The sequence below is a fragment of the Vicugna pacos genome, chromosome 10, assembly GCF_048564905.1.
Source record: "Vicugna pacos chromosome 10, VicPac4, whole genome shotgun sequence".
NCBI lineage: Eukaryota > Metazoa > Chordata > Mammalia > Artiodactyla > Camelidae > Vicugna > Vicugna pacos.
This window is the reverse complement of record NC_132996.1, coordinates 39,555,928-39,578,572: the sequence shown is the minus strand read 5'-3', so window position 1 is coordinate 39,578,572 and position 22,645 is coordinate 39,555,928. Positions and strand designations below refer to the sequence as shown.

At 55.5% G+C, this 22,645-nt stretch overlaps 1 protein-coding gene across 1 annotated transcript in view; it reads right to left on the bottom strand.

The window, feature by feature from the left end:
• Positions 1–598: 598 nt before the first annotated feature.
• Positions 599–22,645, bottom strand: part of KCNC1 (potassium voltage-gated channel subfamily C member 1) — a 43,891-nt gene continuing 21,844 nt past the window's right edge. The window contains exons 2-4 of the mRNA XM_015243631.3: positions 10,992–11,925; positions 3,913–4,101; positions 599–1,998 (exon numbers count right to left, since the gene is read on the bottom strand). Coding sequence (XP_015099117.2) covers positions 1,934–1,998; positions 3,913–4,101; positions 10,992–11,925 — 1,188 coding nt within the window. The 3' untranslated portion in view covers positions 599–1,933. The remainder of the gene's footprint in view (positions 1,999–3,912; positions 4,102–10,991; positions 11,926–22,645) is intronic.

Genomic DNA, 22,645 nt, shown 5'->3' with positions numbered 1-22,645 from the left:
GAACCCCAGTCCCCCACTCTACCCCTGAGCAAAAGTAACCAACTCAAGCAAATCAAGATCTCTAGGAGACGGCTCCAGCCCTTCCAAGATGCCTCCAGGCTGAGTAAGGGGTATGTGATGAGGTGGTCCCCCAGACTGGGCCCAGCAGGGGCACAGCTGGGTAGGACCCCCAGACCTGTCAGATCCTTGCCTCTGGCTCCATCAGATTCAAGAATGGCCCTAGGAGGGAGGTGACCATGGTCTGCACGGGGGAGCTGTGAGTTCCAACATAGCCAGATTCAAGGAGTCATGAATACGGATGATTCACGGAGAAGTTCCTATGTTGGTGAACCCCCTTAGAAGATGGGCCGTCTCAGGTCTGGGCCTTTTTTGCCCAATTCCTTCTGAGAGCACCTCCCTCCCTACACCCAACAGAATCTTCAGAGCAAGGGTCCTGGCTTTCCCCCAGTGAGAGGATAGCCAGCATCTTGGGTAAGTCCCTGAGACCAGAGGAGCCAGGGCTAAGACTGATCCCAGCCCAGGCACAGAGGGCCTGACCTGGGGCCCAGAGCCAAATTGTGACACTGCCGGAGGCAATAAAAACCCAAATCCATGCTTCATCTCCAAAGTCAGCTTTTTATTATCAAGAGCCAGAGCCTAGGGAGGGGAGAGTGTTGAACTAAAGCAGCATTGCTCTCTTTCCAGGAAATGTTACGAGCTGCAGTGAGAGCTTGAGATGTTGCATTTTTTTTTTTCAACTCAAGCATGTGTTTTTCAAAAATATCATCCTTCCCCACCCCCCACCCCACCACTAATTTTAGAATCAGACCAAAGCCAAGCTACTGTCCTCTGTTTCTGTTGGGAAAATACTATATTTATTCGAGATGCAGAAGTGTGTCTCTGCAAACCTCCAATTGCTTCAGGAAAACAAATCTGCTTTAGACTATACAGAAACCATGATACAAAATTTATTTCATGCTAGAATCGCTTTGCATAACATTGGGCATGCAGTTTTTTTACTCTGAAGTACTAAATTGCATACAATGCCGGGTTGTGCCTTAATAAAGGTGGAGGAGGACCGGCCCTCCTGCGGTCCTGATCTTTTGGTGCTCGGAAGTAACTCTTGGAAAATCCATACAGTGTTGATTATCTACTATGAACAATTTATTATGAAAGTTGGTCACACTGGAGCTACACACCACTAAGATGATCAAATCAACCTAGACTAGCCGCTGTCAGGGGTCTTGGGGAGACGTCCGCTGGGTCACAGGCATGCCAAACAGGGAAGAAGGCGGCAGTGCGAGTTTCCACAATTCTATTTGGAGCAAAGTTCTGTTTCCGCGTGAGAGATGAGCTATGAAGGTGAGTGAGGTCAATATGACCGATGACTGACCGACTGCCCTTTTGGGAACCTTTACTTTGGATCTCGTGTACAAAAAGGGAAGTAATCCGTTCCCCCTCCCCAGCTCTCCCCCCGCTCCATTCCCCTCAAAACGTACAGGTTTCTACGGAAGGAAGGAACGCAGTTACAGTTTGGCTCCAACATTGTGTATAAAAGGAAAGAGCTTTGAAAGAAAATAGAGGACTCTTGCTTGTTTCTCTTCGTTGTTGTCGTGGTTTAGAGTAATAATCATACAGTTGCAGGGGGTTGGTGGGTTTGGATTGCTGGGTTTTCTGGTTAACTTCATGCAAGTCATGCTAAGGGACCCCTCCACCCCCCTTCCCCGAATAAAATAAAATGTTTAAAAAAATGAAAAGAAGGAAAAGAAATCCTCTACGGTCAGTTACCATTTGGCCGTAGAAAAGCTACGTCCGTCCTAGTACAAGGCCTGGGCCACTCGGACTCGTCCGGCAAACCTGCATGGCGTGAATTTACTCTGTCCGAGGGTGAGGAGGGGCTGCAGGTCCACCCAGATGCTTAATAGCCACCAGTGTCCTGGGCCAAGCCGCCTGGTCAAGTCACTCTCACAGCCTCTGTCGGCATATACTTAGCAATGACAGGGCTTTCTTTGCAAAGATCTGTATGTAAAGAATACAATTAACACTTGAGCTTCTCTTCTTGGCTCTCCCATCCCGCTTGGTACTTAGTTTTTAAGGAAGGAGGAGGAAAGACAGAACAGCCGCATGCAGAGGCAGGCAGATTCTTCTCCAGCTGGCCTGGTTCTCCCATGCAGTGAGCCAGCCTAGCACGCCTCTTTCTCTCTCTCCCTCCTGGGGGAACGGGTTGAGCCCCTAACTCTTCTACCCTGCACATGGCTTATGGCCTGGAATTATCCTAAGAAAAGCAAGTCCTTGGCGGCTGCCATGACTCCATGAGAGTGGGGCCAGGTGGATGCGGGTAGGGGCACTTCACCCTTGGCGTCTCTGTAGGACTGGGGAGTGGGTACCACCTGTGGACAGTGGTTGCCACTGGACTCCCTGGGCACTACAAGGAGATGGGGCTTCTGTCCCACACACCTTGGGCTTCTGGAAGCATAGTAAAGAGACTCCTGTCTGCTCTTTTAGGCCACACGGATTGATTCAACATTCAAGATGAAGGAGATAGTAGCCCATGAGACCTTACCAGGAAGAGCACAGCCATTGGGAATGGGTCCACCGCCTTTCCCCCTCACTCCCCTGGGCTGCCCCTGCTCCTGGCTTTCTAAAACCTCTACTCAAGAAAAAGCCAGTTGTGAAGGGAAGCATCAGGCCTATCCATGGAAGGTGCTCAGGATGAGGCCGGCAGCCCTCTGCCATGCAGCACCATGCGGGGCGTGGTGTGCCGCACTGGGGTCCAGGGGACCTCCAGGCAGGGCAAGGAAGCAGGGACCAGCCTGGGTCAGGTGAGCACACTAAGCGCCAGTGACCAGAAGGACCTCCTCTGTCTCAGTGTGGGCTACCTCTCCTCTCCTGGGTTTGCCTTTTATTTTGAATTCTGTGTTTTTTCCTTACAATTGTTCAGCCATTTCAAATACTGGAGCAGTTGTGAATGGACACAGGCTACACCAAATGTTGTTCTAAAAAACCAAGTATCTGGCCTGACCTGCTCACCCCGGTCAGCATGCACCCCGAGTGAGCCTGTGAGGCACTCCCCCACATGCACGAGACGCCCAGCCAGCCCGCTGTGCCGAGGATGGCCGATGCTTGGGGCCTGGAGCTGGGGTGCACTGGGCCCCCGCCCCAAGCTTCTCCCCAGCTCATGCTCAAGCTCTACTAGAAGCCTTTTCTCCAGGGGCTCAGCCTCAGCTAAAGGTCTGATCCAAGGAGACCTTGAGCAAAGAGGCCACCACGGGACTCAGCCCTCACCAACCACAAGGGGGCGCTGGGGGTGGAAGGGGTTGCACAGAGTCCTGTGTAACCACCTTCTCTCGGCAAGTTCTCTATCTGCCACTAGCAGTGTCCTGACTAGCATGTACCTTACCTCTGCAAGGACATTGGCTTCACCTCCAAGCCCTGAAGTCACCTCTCTTCATGCCTCCCCTCCCACTGGTATGGGGATTCTCTTTAAAGGATGCATCTTCCAGAACATGGATCTTGGATGGCTAAGTCCACAGGGTCCTGGCCAAACCAGGCCCTCTCCGCTGCCCACCTCAACCAAGGGACAGGGGAGATCACTGCCTTCTGGGTCTGGTCTGCCATCTGCCAGAGCAGCCTGGAGGAGTCGAGACTCCTCCCACGTCCACAGGCACCCCTCTGCCTTGGGGGCTGTAGTCAGCCAGCCTGTCCCCAAGCCCCCCCCCCAGCTCAATTCCAACCCACAGCTGCCTGGACCTCAGGTTCTCTCTGACAGCCTGCCATCCCACTGGGGGCCGACCCTGGGGCTCCTTCTGCTCCTTGCCCCACTCAGTGTGCCTGCCTGCCCCTCAGCGCCCCTTGCCCGCCACCCCACCCACCCATCTGCAGGAGCGCGAGGCGGCCCGGCTGATGCAGAGCGCCCCGGCCTCCTCTACATACCCTTTCTCACTCCTCCACCAGGTGGGCACGCGTACTCCCCGGTTGATAAGAGGAAGCAGGGTCCGTATCTCTCGCGGGTGCCCGAGCGCGTAAAGGGCAGGCCCTCATCGGGAGTGAGGGCCTGGTCTATGTGGGGGCAGTCTTCGTTCGCCAGCGCGGCCTTCGCCACCTCCCCATTCAGTTTGGAATCTTCAAACATATAAGCAGAAGCTATTGAGACACTGAAAACTGTTTAGTTGTTGGGGGACAGGCCAGAAGTGGGGCATCGGCAAAGGGCAGCCCATAACTGAGGACAGAAAAGTGAGTGGGCTGTGGAGGGAGGTGGGAGGCTGGGGGTCCCCAGCTCAATTGGGCAGCCTTTGGGCTGCCCACAGTGCTGAGGAGGAGGGTTCCTGGGTTTGCTCAAAGTTTGCAAAAAGATGAGTTGGTGATGGGCCCGGCAAGCGCAGTGCTGGGGGCCGGGCCCAGGGCTCAAGGCGGGGCCGATGAGACAGGATGGTGTGGATGCGGTCATGGGTAGAGGGCTAGACACAGAGCTCAGGGAGAAGACAGACAGACACGCAGAAACACTCCTGTCCAGAGAGTCAGCCTTTTCTGACTCCTCCGCTGCTGACCAGAGCCTGGCTGCCTTTCATCCGCATCCGGCTGGCCGCTCAGGCATCCCTGGCCCCATCCAGTCTCCATCCATCAACTCTACTCCAGGCCCTCTTTGGATCCTATCTGATCATTTGCTTCACACTGTCCACACACACACACCCTATCTGATCCCCTCAATACCTCCCCGCCATATGGACCCAATCTGGTCACTCTATATGCTCCATCCCCCATACAGACTACAGCTGGTCACAAAGCCTCCTCTGTCCCCCATGCAGACCCAATGTGACCGCTCAGTCAGCTCCATCCCCACACAGACTTAAGCTCCATCACTCAGTCCGCTCTGATCCCCACACGGACCAAGACATTGGCTTCCACCCTGCTCTGCCCCCAAGCAGGCCTGGTCAGCTCGCACAGGCGCCAGCAGGGATGTAGGCATGAGGCAGTGACAGCAGGCCATGATTTGGGAGGGGGCTCCCAGTCCTCTGTCTCCTCTCGGCTGCATCCCCCGCAAAGCAGAGCAAATGGACGTGTAAAGACAACAGCGGCTGATGGACTCGGGTGGGAAAGACGAGTCTTGGCCTCTGCGGGAGCCTGAGAAGGAACCTGGGAAGAAGTTTGGGGGTACATTTGGTGAGGATGAAGCTTGACCAGAGCAGGGAGCTCTCCCTCTCCCAAGTCCAGGAACATCCCCGTGGACGCCTCTGGAGCTGGCAGAGGTAGCTCTGGCGGCCTCTGCCCCTGCCCATCACTCTTGGGGACTGACCCTGCTGCACGCTCTCTGCCCTCAAAGCAGAACCTTCTGGCCAGCACGACACTGGCTCAGCCCCCAGGGAGGGCACCGTGGCTTCCTCAAAGACTTCCTCTAGGATGAGAGCCTCAAGGGAAGACAATGCCAACATGGGCATGACCACATGAGGGGAAGCTCTCTAAAAGACTGTAGAGGGGCAAAAAGCTAGAGACAGTCAAATCTCCACCCTATCTGACCCTCTTCTGTGACCCTGTTCACATCATGTAACTACACGCAGAAGTGATCCTTCTCCGTGCGCACACACTCGGCGTGCCCGCGGGCGGGATCACGGCCCGTGTACACATCATGTCACTACAAAGAGGCAGTCAGTCGAAAGAGAAATGGACCAATCAGGTTTATTCGTAAAGCAAATCCAAAAAAAAAGAAAAACCCATCATAATTTTGGAACTTAAAAAAGTGTGTTGTACAAGATGGCAAAGCATTTCATGTACAATGCGTTTCTTGACAAATGCCAGGGGCTTCACTCCACAATTTACTCTGAACCAAAAAGGCCAGTTACCAAGGTAACTCTGACACCATGTGACTGAGGCTGGGGCCTCTCTGGGGTCTGGGGGCTGCCTAGCACTCGGGGCGTGTCTGAGGGCACACATGTGTGCGCACAGACAAGCCCAGTCCTGCCTCACAGTCTGGCTGGCCCCGCCTTCCCTCCCAAGGGCCTCTGGGGAGAGGGGAGGATAGGTTAAGAGAGGAGGCAGTGGATGAAGGGGTGGAAGTTGGGGCCCATGGTACCCTGTACACATTTTCCTCAAGGGGAAAACAGCGAGTCCTACCAGGCAGTGTCTCCGTCTGGGAGGGGAGCCAGGATTTGCTGTCTTTCTGCTGGCCATCGTCTGTCAGTGGAGGTATCCACAGCCTGCAGGTCTTGCCCAAGGATGGGTCAGAGGAAGTGGTGGAGCCTAAGACCCCCTCGTCTGGCTGTGCCCCCAGCACCAGGCCCCGGGAGCATCCAGCCCCCACAGCCTTTAGAGGACCCAAAGTTGAAGCTGGTCTTCCCTGCAGGGGTCGGGCCGGGGTGCAGCCATCAGGGATCCCTGGGTGCATGTGAGCTGGACACCCTTCCCCCCCTGAAGCCTGCTTCTTCTCCCAGCCATGACCTCTGAGAAGGGGCTGTGCCTGAGGGTTTAGGTCCTCCTCTGTGAAGGAGCCAGCCTCCCTGGGCTGTTGGCTTATCTGCAGTTTGGGGTGTTTTCAGAAGCTGAGAGCATTCTCCCTCCCTGACTCCAGAGGAGTGGCTGGAAGAGAGACAAACCAACGGAGGGCCAGCTCTCCAAACCTGGGGAATCTGTGAAAAAGGCCAGATACTCCCAAGACCCCCCCACTCCTGCCCCTACCCTGTCCTTTAGATGAGATGGCCACCCGGCCCCTCAATTCCCACCTGCTCCCCTGAAGGCTGGGAACCCTGCCTCCCCAGCCCAGGGCCCCTCAGCCCCACTAGACCCGCTGGCCTGTGATGATGAAATGGCAGCATGGGCAGCGTCTCACGGAGATGGTTTCCAGGCTTTGAAATGGGCTGAGAGAGATGAGCGTCCGCGAGAGGGTCATTTTTTTTTAAACTTTGGAGCAAGGAGAACCCGGTGTCCGGCCGTCAGCCAGCAGGCTGACATTTGTGCCTTGGTGTCCAGGCACCGCCGAGGTACTTACTGTTTGCACCAGCAGCGGGCGCTGGGGGCGCACGCAGGGCTAGGGCAGGGCAGGCAGGGGTGGCTGGGCATTTCCTTGGGTTTAGCCCTGAGGGGTCTGCCCAGCTAGGGGCTCAGGGAAAAAGTCCCCTGCTAACTGGGGACAGACACGAGCAGAGTACAGTCACGAGAACCAGCACAAGTCATGCAACAAAACGAGGAGAGAGAGAGAGAAACATGATTAGTAGAGAGAGAGAAAGAGAGAGCATGTGAACAACACAGAAAAGAACACCCAGGCCTGGCCCTCAAGGTCCTTCATTTCTCTGCTCCTTCCCCCTTAGCACGCCTGGGGGCCACGTCGACCACGCTCAGGGCCCCCGCCGCCCACCTTGGCCCCTACATCCAAGCGAAAACTCAGTCAGCCTATGTGAAGGGGCCTTGCCCACACCCTGCCTGGTCGTGGCTGTCCCAGTCCCGCCACCTTCCCTGCCCCGGGGGTTACACCACTCCCGACACCCACTGCAGCCCAGCCCAGCAAGGGAGGGTGGAGGGCCAGGGCCACAGTGTTTCGGACCAGCTGCTCAGGGGAGAACCCTCCCCCCGGCAAAGATGACCCAGAGGCTGCAGTGGTAGCTCCCCGGGGGGCCCAGGCAGGGGCTTTTCTGGGACCTCACTGCTGCCCTATGTGCTCATGGGCAGGAAGTGGGTCTGGCCACCACCATCCCCCGTGCCAGTACCTTGCTCACCTATGGTGGGACCCCGCAGCCCCAGATGCAGCACCACAGAGAACCAACCCACATTACAGGAGCAGAGATGGACAAGACACACGTGAATGGACATGGCAGGACAGAGGGAGCACTCAGAACTGCCCAGAGCAGGAGGTCTGGGTCCCCAACTGCAAGTAGGGGAGGGACCCCCTTTCTGGGAGAGGAGCAGCTTCTCCTGGGCTCTCATCCCCAGGCAGTCTCTGACCAGGAGGGCGTCCTCCTGGCATCCCCACCATGAGGCCCTACGACCCTTGCCAGGAAGAGTCCCCCAGACACTGAGGCCGTGCCAGCCATGGTACCAAGGAGACCAGATCATCCCTCACAGACACACAGACCTGAGGCTTCAGGAAAGACCAAGAGGTGGAGGTAAGGGGAGGGTGCACCTGGCATGACTGGGTGGCCTTGACTGAGTCCCAGGGGTCTAGCCCTGGATGGGGGGAAGTGCCCTTAGAGCCCAGCATGCTGAATTTGACCCCAACCTACATTCTAAAAGTGGAATTGGAGAACCCCAGGTTTCACTGAGGCCACCTGACTGCTTTTAGGGGTGGAGTGAGGTTGGAAAGGCTTTAGGGGCTGCCTCTCACCAATCAGTTCCTGCAGGGTCCAGTCTCCACCCCCATTTGCCTTCCTCACCTCTGGCCTCCCCCACACTCACTCACAAAGTCAGCCAACCCCACATACGTCTAGGTGCATAGCTGCAAGCAGAAAAGGAGGCAAATTGGAAGGGACTCGGGGATGCAGAGGTGGGGAGACACCCCTAAGGACCACGTACCCTCTTGGTGATAGATAATCCGGTGTCACACACCAGCTTTTGGAGGGAGGAGTGTTTTGGTGAGGGATGAGGCTCAGAGGGGGTCTTGGACATCAAGACAGCACCCCCAGGGGACGTGGAAACAAGAGGTAGGGGCAGAGTGTGGGGATGGGGACAGAGAAAGGTGGGAGGATCTGGGCATCTGGTTTCCAGAGGACAAGCTTGGAAGGGCCCCAAATACCTCCTCAGCCATAGAGACCACTCAAGCCAGAGCACTCTAGGTCTCTGAGTCCTGAGGCCAGGGCAAGGAGGCTCCCAGGAGCAGGGCTACCATGGCTGTGGGGACCCTGGGACCCAGCAGGAGTGCACAGGCTTTACAGACCTGCTGCAGCACGGGAGGAGGGCTTGTGTCCTTGGGACTAGCTGGTGTCCGTGTCAGACACACACATCTGCACTCTGTGGGTGTGTATGTGTGTGAGCACATGTGTGCATGTGTGTGTGCCTGTATGTGTGTGTGTGCACATGGAGAATACTGGCATTGTCTAGGAGTACTGAGAATTTGTGCCTGACTGGAGTGAATGAGGGGTCCTTGACAGGCTGGCCTGGGGCACCCATGTTTGGGGCACCAATCCTAAAAGATTCAGTGTTGGGAAGAGTGTGACAGAGGGCCAAGGAATGCCATGATGGTGCCACTCAGGCTGAGCCCTTTCTGCTAGGCCCGGAGTGAAGCTGGGAGCTGGGCCCACCCAGACCCTCCCCCAGAGCCCTGGGGATTTTCCTTGCCATGATGGTGACTCCTGAGGTCAAACAGAAGGGCTCACTAATCTAAAGTAGAAGCTGGGGCAGGAGCTTTCCATGGCCCATGCCTGGCTTGCTAAGCTGAAGCCATGCCTTGGCCAGGGAGTCCATCCCCACCTCAGGCCCCCCTATTCCAGCCTCTGAGACCCCTGCCCAGCCCTTGGCCCAGCCCAGAACACTCACCACGTTCCTCTCAGGTGCCTACAGGAATTCCGGGGAGTGGGGAGGGGTATGGGGCCAGGCGAAGGGGCTGGAAAGCCCCCCTGGACAGAGAAGTCGGCAGCAGAGCTGTGGGATGAAGCGAGATCAGGAACAGGATGGGGGTGGTGGGCCAGAGAGCATGTCAGTGGGGAAGAAAGAATCAGTCATCCACTGGGGGAGGCCACCCAAACCCAGGGGCACTTGCTCATTGAGGGCCGAGCTGGCCTGCGGCTCTCTGGCCTGACCTGGGCACAGGGGTGTCCCTCGTCGACTAGACACTACCTGTCACTCACTCAGCCTCCCTCACCCAGCACTCCTTCTTAGCTCAGTGTTGTCATTCTTCTCTGGGTCGTTCATTCCCTTGCAATCCCTGTGTCCACAGAATAAGTTGATGGTATTCCATGGGTAGAGGTAGACTATGGGCTTTATATCTTCGGACCAGAGCCCCGTGATCAACTTTATGTGCTATGTGCAGGTTCTCATAAAACTGAGATAGTCCCATAACTAACCACTAGCCATGGAATATGAGAATATATCCCACGGTGACTAGTATTGTTTCATGGCCGCCCTCCCCCCTCCCTGACCCCCTGAATTCACGGGAACGTGGTCGTGCACTGGCTGGGATGTGGTGTATTGCTGCTGCAGTCCCTACCGCCGGAAACAGGGGGAGCTCTAGGTGGGAGGTTGTTGCTGGTCTGTAGTGCTTTCATCTAAGCTGCCCGGGTGGTGGCCCCCTCTAGTCCTTTGCTCACGAGCCACTTCCATCAGAAGGCCACCGGAAACTCCCACTTGACCATCAACCCAAACAGACAACGTGAAAGCTAGAGTCACTCCAACAGGTTCCTAAAGATAAACGCTAAACTCTAGAGTGGTGGTAGAAGATGAGTTGGTTCCGCATGCTAAGGGGTAAGTAAGCTTGTTACGGAGGGCAAGAGGCGTCTCCTAGGACGCGCCTGGAGCTAGGCAGCCGGCATCAGAGCAGGAATTCTACTCAGCTATGGAGACAGGCTCTGTTGAGGGTGAGAATCCTTGCTACTGCCTGTGCAGGGACCATCCTGCCAGATCCCATGCACCATCTGCGCCACGTGCACGGCCTGAAGGGAACCGTGTAAAGACCAAATCAGAAGCTGTCTGGCATTTCCGAATCACACCCACCCCCGCCCTGCCCCGACACTGGGTCAGTGGCCTGAGTCAGCGACTCATGCGCAACTCCTGCCCACCAAGCAGCAGCGCCCCCGGGCTCCTGTGAAGAGAGTCCTCAGCAGCCTCACGGGCCGTGTCATCTCTTCAGAACCCACGAGACCAGTGTGTCAACCTCCTTACCCAGGGCCACCAGTGAGGCTCTTCTCGCAGGCTTGCGCCTCGTGAATGTGGCTGCCCAGCATCTCCCTGGGCCCCCAGACTCCACACCTCGAGACTGAGTGCGGGATCCAGGATCACCCACGGAACTAAGGAAGCAGTCTGACTGAATCAGGAATCATCGCTACAGGGGGCGGAAGTGAAAGGTCAGATCGACATGCCTCTAAGAGGTTTCCTACCTGCTCTGTTAATTTCTAAAATTTCTTCCTGGGCCAGCGGGCATGTGTCACTCTGAGTACTGTGGTGTGGAGAGTTTACGACAGATTTACAATAATTGGGAGATCCCAGCTGCGGTGGCCGTGGAATATGCTTCTTTTTTTTCTTTGGTAGTTTCTGCTTAGCCATGGCTAAGGAGTAATACATCCCAAAATTGTTCACGATGACGGGTACGGGCATGGCGATGGTCAGCACGCCCGCCAGCGCACACAGCGCTCCCACCAGCATGCCGGACCATGTCTGCGGGTACATGTCTCCGTAGCCCAGCGTCGTCATGGTGACCACGGCCCACCAGAAGCCGATGGGGATGTTCTTAAAGTGGGTGTGCTCACTGGCGCTGGGGTCATTGGGCTGCGCCCCTATCCTCTCGGCATAGTAGATCATGGTGGCAAAGATCAGGACACCCAGAGCCAGGAAAATGATGAGCAGTAGGAACTCATTGGTGCTGGCACGGAGAGTGTGGCCCAGGACCCGCAGGCCCACAAAGTGGCGGGTCAGCTTGAAGATGCGCAGGATGCGCACGAAGCGGACGACACGCAGGAAGCCCAGGACGTCCTTGGCGGCCTTAGAGGACAGGCCGCTCAGGCCCACCTCCAGATAGAAGGGGAGGATGGCCACGAAGTCGATGATGTTGAGCGAGTTCTTGATGAACTCCACCTTGTTGGGGCAGAAGACCACACGCATGAGGAACTCGAAGGTGAACCAGACCACACAGACGCCCTCGATGTAGGTGAGGAAGGCCTCTGTCTCTGCTTCCCGGTAGTAGCGCACTTGCGTGCCATTCCGAACATTCTCGATCTCTGTCTTGTTCACGATGGGGTTGAAGCGCTCATGGGTCTCCAGGCAGAAGGTGGTGATGGAGACCAGGATGAAGAAGAGGGAGGCAAAGGCCACATACTGTGGAGGAGAAACACACAGTGTCAGAGGGGAGGCCCTCCCGCCCAGAGCAAGGAGACCTGGGGTGCCTTCGGGTGGGGTCCAGTTGGCAGCCAGGCCAGGGGAATATGCCTGCAGGATGCCACCTCCGACAGGGCCAACCTGACAGGCCACCTTTCCCTCTGCAGAGCACAGCGTAAGGAGGCTCGCGGGGTTAAGAGGCTGTGGCAGAAATTGCTTTGTTTCCATAAATGCCTTTCTTTTCCTCCTGGATGCACCATATTTCCCAGGCTCCCTCGGGGCTGGTCGGGTCACGTGACTGCACTCAGGCCAGAGGACAGTGCACAAAAGGGTGTGCGCTAATGCCATGCCTGGCCCACACACCCATCCTGCTCAAACTTCCACGCCCTCTTTTCCCCCTGACTGCCAATCAAATGCTGAAGCCCTAAGGTCCCTGAAAAGAGAGACATCCGCTAAATACTTGGGTGGAAAATGAACTTCAGTTGTGTTAAGACACTGTGATTTAGGGATGATTTATTAAAGCATTTAGCCCACCCTGATTAATAAACTTGGTCTTGCCTGCTGAGGCTGAGGTGGCAAAGAAAGGAAAGGGGGCTATGATGGTGGAACTAGGCCCCTCAAAGGCCACATCTCCCATCTTTCCCCAGTTACAACGCCAGTCTATTCACCCTCTTCTTCACGGATCTGTACCTCATTCAAGTGGTCTCTTTCACGTTCTATACTTTGTTGAATTGCAAAAAGTGTATCTGCCCCTGGGCCTTACCTTAGACAACTTTTTTACTTCCTTTTCTTTATTTCCTAGGAACTTACCCCACCAACGTGGAAGTGAGTTCCCCACCTTGGAGATGTCACAATAGAGGCTAAACGGTCATTTGTTATAGATACTGTGTTGCAGATTCAGGCATCAGGAGGAGAGGTCCTCAGAGGCTCCTCAGAGGGCCTGCTTCTCTCTGGCTGCTGCTGCCCCAGGGTAGGGATATGAGTGGGAGGGAGGAAGAAACTGCTGGGGGCTATGGCTTTCCAAATATATATGGGTGCCTGCTCCTTTCAGACCCTCCATCCCCAGTGAGGAAGGAATGGCCAGGATAATGTAGCCTGTCCAGAACTGTCTGCTCTGGCCCCGTGCTTCCCTGGAGAAAGTTTCAGGAGACCCTCTGGTTTGGTTTGGTGGCCTTCTCTGATGATCCCCGTGGCTTCCCTAGCCCCCAGGAGACATGCGTATCCGAGGAAAGAGAATCAAACAGCTGTCTGAGTTTCAAACCCTCCTGCAAAGAATGAATTTCAGGCAAGGTCTCTCCTCACAGCCTACAGTTGGGTCCCAGGGGGTCTCCTCCAGGGGCCCAGCTGGTCATGTTCCTGCTGCTCCCCTCCCCTCTGGGCCCCTCTTCTCCCAGCCTGTTAAGACAGACCATGGCTGGAGCAAGTCCTTCTCCCTGGAGGCAGCTGTGGGCTACAGTCTGAAATGGGTGGCAAGTTCATTCTCCAGAGCTGCCTTCATAGAAAACTTCAAGGAGTGCCAAGCCCCCCCAAACCCTACTTCCATATCTCCAAGAGTCAGCCATGCTGCTTCTAGCAATTTCTTTAGTTTGTATTGCTGCACTTCCCCACCTGCTGGTGGTGGCAGGGCAGCACCAGAAATCCATTAGAACAGCCCTGTCCGGGTTAATCATGGCCATGGGACCTGGCACCCAACTGGGCACAGATTTAGAAACCAAGAACTATGTGGGCCTTCCAATGACACGTTCTGGGTTGGGGGAAGAGGAGAGAAAAGGAGAAGGGACAAAGTCACTATTTCAGGATGTCAGAGTAAGAGCAGCCTTTAGAGATTATATGGTCCAAGACACTATGAGCTACAGATGGGAAGTCTGGGGCCCAGAAACAGGAAGAGAGCCACCCAAGCCACTCATTCTGGCATGCTAAACCTCCTGCTGGTTTTAGAGCATCGTGCAGTTTTCAAAACCTTTATCTTAGACTACTATCAAGTGTGACCCCTGTCTGTCCTTCCTTCCACCTGCCCATCCATCCACCTACCTGCCCACCCACCCATCCATCCCTCCGTTCACTCTTTCTTCCTTCCGTTCCTCACCAGACACCAGGTTATGCCAAGCATAGAGTGGAATAAGACCTCATCTCAGCCCCCAGGGAGCCCTCTTCCCAGCCAAAGGTAAAGGACATGCACACAGACAAGTACAGTGTAGTGGGCTGAAAAGGTGAGCCCCCTCAGCCCTGTGAAGTGGGTGGGGTTTGGACAAGGTGGGAGCAGAGTAAGGACTTCAGTCAGGTCTTCTGACTCCATAAACAGTTCTTTAAGGGTCTGTGCTGACCTGGGTTACCACAGAAGTAGACCCGGAAAGCAAAGTGGAAGCAACTGGAAGAGGTCACCAGCCCTGACCCAGGTTTACCTACCTCCAGAGCTCTTTCCACCACCAGAGTTGCCAAAGCTCTTGGAGCTAAGAACACATCCCCAGAGTCCCTCAGGAGGGCCTGTCTTAGAGCTTGGAATTCACAGCCCAGACTCTCAGAGGGCAGGTCTTGCATGCTCCGCCCCTGGCCTTTCTGGGAATGGGGAGGAACATGCACGTTGTGAGTGTCTAAGGGATGCCAAGAGGCAGGGCCTGCTGCATCCCTGGGCACCCAGTCCTGGCCAATAGTGGAAGGCAGGAGGCACCCCTTCCCCCTGCCCCATCAGCGGTGGCATCCTGCTCCTAAAACCCCAACAGCCATCCTCTGTCCCCTCTGCTCACATGGGACTCTCTCTCAACAAGGCCATTGCCATCAAAGGCAGCAGGTTTTAGGCTTCAATCTTGGCCACCAGTACAGCCTCCACACAGCTACCAACCATTGGAATCCCAGCTCTCTGCCCAGCCACCTGGCCATGCTGCCCACAGAGAAAAGCCCTGATTCCTCAGCCCGTCGTGTAAGGCTCCCCATGCCCTGGACTCATTGACTTCCCAGGGTCCTCTCCCTACATGCACCCAACATTCTTGCCACAGGCCCTGCCATTTCTGACCCCTATCTCCATGTTTTTGCATCTGCTGTTCCTTCCCCCAGAGTGATCTCCATGTGGAAAAACCCATTCATCCATCAGTGCCCCACTAAGTAGCCCTTCTCCTGGGACAGCTTTCCTGATGAGGCTTCTTCTTGGCAGCTGAGGCCCTTAGGAGGCAGCAAATGAAGGGACCCCCTAAGGAGTCTCTAAATTCACTCCCCAAGGAGGCAGCGAGCCTGTCTCCCAATGCCAGCTCATTAGTGCTTGGGGAGGCTCGTGAGAACAGCCCAGAGAGGGCACTGGTGTCCCAGGAGCCCTCTCACTCCCTCCCAGGTCCCCCCAGAGGTCCTCAGAGCCCTTGTCCCATTTGCTCCTCTCAAAGGACAGGTCCTGATAGGAAAACTAAGGCCCAGAAAGAGGTTGTGTCTTATAAAAATAGGGTAGGAAAAAATACTTGGTTTTCAGAGATCAATAGCCATTCTGACCAGATTCTTTCCTCTCTGGGCCCCAGAGACCAAGGAGTGAGGGTTGGTGAGCAGCCAGCAGTAGCTACCAGAGCTACCAGGACCTCTCCCCAGGGGGAGCCAGGGAGGTGGAAGACAGGCCCCGTGCCCTGGGTCGGCTCCTTGGGCGCCTGCCTTCCTGGATTCTGCCACTGGCACCTGGTCGTTTGTCACAGGCAGAGTCCCAGCAGCACCCAGGTCCACGTGGGCCCTGAGGAGGGCTGTGGAGGAAGGTGCCCCTAACTTGTAGACTGCCCCTTTCTCCTAAGCTAGAGACTAGCAGGTCGGCCCCAATGCGCTGCCAAAGCAAGAGCTCCCAGCCCTGTGAGTCCCCAGAGCCCTCCTGTCCATCCTCAGGGAAGCTGAGGGCAGGAAGGAGAGAGGAGAAGCCACCCAAAGCACACCTACTGTGCACCTTTAATCCTCCCACAGACCTGGTGGGACAGGTAGTCACACCCCATTGTGCCCAAACGGAGACCCAAGTATGGAAAAGTTTAAGGCTAGAGATGAAGTTGAGAATTGGACCTAAGTTTATCCGGCTCCAGAATCTAAGCTCTGTCCACCACCCAAGGTGCCAAAGCTCTCTGGGCTAAAAGCACAGTTGTACGCACTAGCGAGCCAGCCCTGTCCGGATGGCTCCATCTTGGAGATTGGCACCCATAGCCCAGACTCCCTGAGGGCAGGTTGTGCCCATCCCTAGTCAGAGAGGAGCCAGGGTACCTGGATCCACAGGCTGGAGCCTGAAATGTTCTTGGGCCTCATTGCCCAGGACTTGCTGGCACCTGGGGCAATAGCAGCCCCGGGGCGGGGAGGCTGCCCCACCTTGCTCAGGGAATCAATGCCACCAGCTGCCCTGGATGGCCTACCCTGCATCCCTACCTGGCAGACTCAGAGAGAACAGGCTGAGAGATGAACTCAACTTGTTCAAGGAGCTCAGCCAGAGGGAGTGGGTAGGTGCATGAGGATGGGGAGTTCCTGGGATCAGCTGACCCCTGGCAGGGAGGGAACCTCTGCTTGGCAGGCCAAGGGCAGGGAGACTTGGAAGCCGTCTCTGCAGCAACCCTGGGCTGTCACTCCCAGGACTGTAACGGCTGCAGGCAAGGGCCAGGGGCTGCCCCTTATGTGAGCTGTCAGCCTTCCAATCCCCAGCCACCCAGAGGACAGTCACCCACATCACAGACACACACAGCTCCCCAGAGTATGCACCCTACCCATTACCTAAGCACGTGCACTGTGGCACGTGGCCGCATAAACTGCAGCCCAGCCCAGTGTTCTGACCACACAGACAGAAGACACAGGGGTGCATGGAGCATACTGAAACACATCACTGCACACCTAGCATAAACACCCAGGTGCCAGGCCACGAGGTGCACACCGCTACAGCACCGCCCCCCTCCCACCCCCACAGTACTGTGCATATACACTCAGAGCCATGGAGGATGCAGTCATGGTCACCACACAGCGGGCCCTCTACCCTGGCCCCAGGCATCACTGCACAGCTGGCCCCTCCTCTGCCCACCTCACCCACGCGGGGTGTAATTGACTCAGTGTCTGTCTCTCCCACAGGACAGCAGCTTCAGTCTGCCTTGCCTCAGCCTCCTCAGCCTTCCCTGATGCCCTCAGCCTGCCTCCCTGCCCAGACAGTGCCAGCTCCTGGATTTCCCTTCCCTAGACCTGCTCATCATCCATGGCATCCAGACTTCCTGCCACCTGCCAGACCCTGTCTCCTCTCCCAAGCCCACCCCAACAGCAGCTGTGCCCCCCAACCCAGGACACAGGCCAGCTGGGAGGCTGGCCCTCCTGGGCTTTTAGTCTGATGGGGGCACAAAGGGAGCTTGCCCAGCAGCCCAGGACCAACTGTCACCCAGCCTGGCCACACTTCAGAGATCACCGTGTGAAATTTCAAGACAACACAGGTGAGATTGCCTAATAATGCAGCATAAACCCAAACTGGTAGTTCTGGCTTTTCTTTCTTTCTCTCTCTTTTCTTTTTTTCCAGAATCACAAACTGCGAGAGACCCACCAATTGTGTTCTAGAAAGCGGTAGCCATGGCAACAGAGCGAGGCATCCCATTTCTATGGTAACCAGGATGGTGAGACTGTTGGCTGTAAAGTCAGACAAACCTACTAACGATCTGTTGACTTAAGAAGATGTTTTATAAATCACCAAGTTATTTTTATCATAACCCCACCCCCTGAAACCATAAATCAGAAAGGCAATTTACTATCTATTAAAATGACCAATATGTGCTATGACTTTCATTATAAATTATTTATATCACAGTCATCTTTAGAAAATTGTGCTTGCCTTTCGGAACTGTTCAGTGGTTCTCCGTGGGGCTCTGCGTTCTTGCAGTTTGGCGTTCCAGGAGCAAGGCAATGGTTGTAATGTGGTTCAGGGACCACCCTTCTGGTCTGACCACTCACTCGCTGTGTGACCTTGGCAGGTCACGTCCCCTCTCTGGGCTTCAGTTTCATCATTAGTGCAGTGAGGGCTGAACTTGGTCCCTTCTGAGGATTCTGAGACCGGGCAAGGCTGCAGGCAGTGGGGCTAATCAAGGGAGCCCTGGCTGGTGTCCATACCCCAAGCCCCTAGAGGCTTCAGGTCAGTTTTTCTGCCTAATTAAATCTGCCCAGTGGGGGTGTGCAGCGTTTGAGTTAATCCATGTGGAGTCAGTGATGCAGAGCAGGCGGGATGGCCAATTGGCCTAAATAAATTGTCAGTCTAGTTGAGTTTGGAAACTGAATTAGACTAGTCTGGACTTCCTTGGGCTGGGCATGCCCACAGTGTGCTGGGCTGGTTGAGGGCTATGAGGCAGGGCCAGGGGGAGGGTCTTTAGGATTTAGGCCCTTTTTTGGTCCATTAATAAATGCCTTCACCAGTAACTCTCAGAGGCCTGGCTGGGTCCTGAGCATTCTGTCCAGCATCCAGGCCCCCCGCCCCGCCCCCTTCCTTCTCACTAATCCTCCCCTCCTGGCACCCAGCTCAGGGAGCAGTGGGTGGGAGGTGCTTCCCACGGTGCTGCATGGAGGGTGTGAGCGGGAGGGTGTGAAAGTGTGTGCAGAGAACATGGTGTGTGGAAAGTCTGTGTGCTGGGGGAGTGCTAGGGGAAGGGGAGAAGTAGCGTGTCAGCGTGGAACAGGAATGTACATGGTGAAGCTGTGTCATCCATTTACGTGACCTGACTCCAAGCATGCGCAAGAGGCGCGTGTAAATGGTCGCTGTGTGTGGAGTGTGTAGTTCAGATAGGTGGCAGAAGTGTCTGTGTGTGTACAAGGACATGCATGGGGTGTGATGTGTGTGTGTATAAGAACATGTATCTGATGTGTGTGTGGTGGTGGGGTGTGGGCACCTCCTGGGGGAATCAGGGTCTGGCTGGGCGCGCTGGACATGTGTTCTGTGAGTTGAGACCATGACACTTTCCATGCCAGAGACGGTCTCTCACACGCCAGCCAGGGGGAGGGGGCTGCCCTTTCCCTTGGACTGTCTCTGACTGAGAGAAAGAGGATGGACAGGGTGCAGGTAGGGAAAGGCCACTGCACAAGCCCAGGGAGGCAAGGCTGTGCCCAGATCAGAATCCCCTCGTCCCACTGCGCTGTCCCCTCAGTCCCGGGATCCAGCCCAGGAAGTGGGGGAACCAAGGCCTCAGGGAGCCCAGACGTCCAGCGGGACTACCACCTACCGCACTGAATTCAGTCTCATGATTCTGGACTCAGGTCACATCCAGAAAGGGCTGCCTCAACAGCGAGGCTGGCAACTTTTGAGGTGGCCAACGTTCTCCTTTGCTTTCATCCCAAGATACACATTTTGGAAATGAAAATATGTCATAAAATATACACATCCTAAAAATAGTATTTTTCCCCCACATCCCCAACATGCTATTATTTAGCTCATGGGATGCTGAGTCGATGGTACCTTGGACTTAGGAAAACACAGTCATCAGAAACCCCTCAGAGGTGTCTGGCCCCAAAGCCGCCCCTTGTGGCAGGGGTGGGGAAATGGAGGCAGCGTAAGAGACAGGACCTGCCCAAGGTCATAGAGCTCTCAGAGAGGAGCAGAGGGGAGCCAGGTTCTCCGAACCATCAGTTCTGGGCTCTAGTGCCAGGCTTTCATCATCATGGCCTCTGAGCCTCTGCTCATTTTAAAACGCCCTCCCAGGCCTCTCTGCTCTCCAGGTCCCGTCTGCCTGCCTCCTAGATCCCAGGTCAAAAGCAGCACAAGTCCCTCTTGTCAGAGAAGGCAGCAGCTAGAGCAGAAATGACCAGACCTCGAGGTCAGACCACCTGAGTTTGGGGCCCAGCTCAGCAGGTGACCTTGGACACCACCCCTTTCTGAACCTTTATTCCCAGACTGGGAGGGGGTGCCCCTGGGTGGTTGTGATGACGAGATGGAACAACACAGAGAAAGTAAAAAGGAGGTGTTCAAATGCGTTGCTTCTGTCCCCACAAACCTCTGGCCTTGGTGGGCACTCCCGCCTGGCCCTGTCCCATCACAGCAGCAGCCTCAGGTCCAGAGCATCTTAGATGGAAAACAGCCAAGGATTGGGAACCACTGAGCTGGAGGCCCCTGGGAGACTGAGGCAGACGGGCCCCCCATCACAAAACAGCACCCCTGTCCTTCAGAGAGCCACCCTGGGCCCCCACTCAGCCCATGTGGCCTGAGTGCGATGGGTCTATGCTCCTGGGAAGGCCTGGTCCCTGAGGACAAGAGAAGGAGTGTTTCCTGAGGGACAGCCCTCGGGAGACCCAGTGGGATGTGGCCGGGGAGGAGTCTCCGGATTTAACAGCAAGGAGAACTTGGCTGGGGCTTAACCCAACCCCCCCGGGAGGGCGGAAGGGAAAGAGGGGAGTAAGAAGCCCGCCCTGAGGGAGTTTGGTGGGACACGAAGGAGCCAGGAGCCGGCGGAGGCCAGTGTCCTGGAAGAGATACAAATGCAGAGTCGTTGACCCCACACAGTAGTTGTGAGTGCAACTAGAAGTTTACCTTTAATTTGTGCCCTCGGTGGCTCTGATGACACCAGCACCATCCCGGCACGGGGATCCACGAGGCCAGATGAGACCCAAGTGCCTCAAGGCAGCTCTGCTACGTAACAGACCTCATCAGCCTGAGACCACATTAAGGGCTGAGGGCAGGCCGCATGGCAGAAGGAGAAGAGTCTTGGACTTGACTTCAGAGACCTGAGTTCAAATCCCAGCTCTGCTCCTGGCTGTAAGACTGCAGGCAAGTAACTTTTTGGAGGCTCAATCTCAGCATTCTTCAAATGAGGACCATAATAGCAATATACTCCAGGTAGTAAGGCACTATTGAAGGGTCTGGGGCAAAGGCCAGGTGTCTGGGGCCTCCCCAGATCCAGGGTGCAATTCTAGGGCAGGGAGAAACCCCAAGACTGCCAGTTCCCTTGCACACTGGTATTCCAGGAGCTGGGCCAAGGCTTCCCTCCAGAAAAATCCAAACACAGCAGTTTTGGGTTTTTTCCACCCAAATTATTGGGGGTGGGGGAGTGATTCAAGGAGCAGCAACAGCTAAAGGGAGAAATGTGTTTAACTTTCATTTTTCTTCTCTAATTTTTTCTGCTCCTGTTGCTACCACCTGCCTGCAAACAGTAAACCAGGAGCAGATGAGAGCTTCGTGAGAGCCAACGGCACGGCCCTCAGAGCCTGCTTCCCGGGGCTGCAGCCCAAGGTGAGGCCATGTCCCTGACCCCGCACTGCCGCCTCCAGCTGGCGAGGGCTATGCTCCTCGGGGTGATGGTGATGTAACATGCCCACTTCCATGGGGTCTTCCAAGTGAGCCCCATCCTCGGGGCTGGGAGGAAATGGGGCCTGATGGGAAAGGACAGCCAAGGTCACACGATGAGCTCCTGGCTTCCTGGCTTAACTCTGGTAACAAGAGGAAGGCTGATGACGGCAGCTTCTGGTCCCGAGCAGGTCCTGCTTCCGGGGCTCTCAGAGCATCGTCTCATTTAAACCTCACATCAGCCCAGGGAGGTAAGTTCTGCTCTTATCACTGCTTGTCAGATGATGAGTCTGAGGTTTAAAGAAGAGAAGACTCTTGCCCAAGGTCTTAGAGGTTCTCAGTGGCGGGACTGGTCCTATCTGCTTCAAAGCCCTGCATGACAGGCCCCTCAGGCAGCCAGGCAAGATGTCCTGTGCAAGGGGTCCTGGCTGTGCCCCATGAAATGGACATGGCTGCTCCAGCTTCATTTCAGCCTTACCCAGCCCCAGGGAGGTACAGCAAGCCCAGGTGCCATAGGGGAGTGGGGCTGTGCTGTCCCAGAGCATCCCCTATGGTCCCACAGGCCAGGAAGGCTGGGTGTCAGGACTTCAGAAGGTCGCAGCAGGAGCCAGCTCCTCACCCACTCCTGTGACCTGAGAGTCCCTTTTGGAAAACAGACATTAAACACCCTTTCCCATTAGCATCTTAAACTCGGAGAAATACCGGTCCTCCACTCGGGAAATTTCCCTTCTAGTTCATTCAAGACTTAGAACTGGGTCTATCTGTCTCCTGGTACGCTTGTCTACTTTTCTGTCAGTAAATGATGACTTCTGGAAACCTTCATATTTCCTCTTTTGCTCTGACTGCCAGGGAGCGCAGCTAAATTTGGTGCTCAATTCTGGACTCATCTTTTACCTGGGTTTAGGGTATCGCTATTTCTTCCCTTCATTATACGACTCTTACTTTTTCTTTTCTTTTCTTCTTTATTTCTAAGGATTCTGTTGTACGTATGTCTCAAGGGCCTCCAACCTTTTTGCAATAGGTTGGAATGAGAAACACATGACTGAGACTCCCAGATCAGGAAGCGAGTAGGAAGGCACTCTATGTGGGGGCAGTTCAGTCATCCCCTCTGCAGTCACCCTGAGCAGGTGTCTCGCGGGTGACCACCAACGATGGGGAGCTCCTGAGACCACGTTCTGTCTTTGGACAGCTCTTGAGACATGCATTTATTTCTTATGTAAATCAACCTCCCCACCTCTTTCTCCTGGTGATCCCAGTTCTTTCCCCTGGGGCCACCAGAATATACCTGCTCCTCTTCCTCCCTGTGACGACCCTACCCACACCTGCAGATGGGCCTCAGGACCCACCCTGAGTCATCCCTCTTGTGGGCCAAGCGTCCTCCGGCTTCCGTCTACACTCCCTTTCTTGTCAGCTCCCCAACCCGTGTCAGAGCCAAGTTTTGTTCAGCACTCACTGGGTGCAGCTACACTGATAGTGCACTTTGCCCTTTTC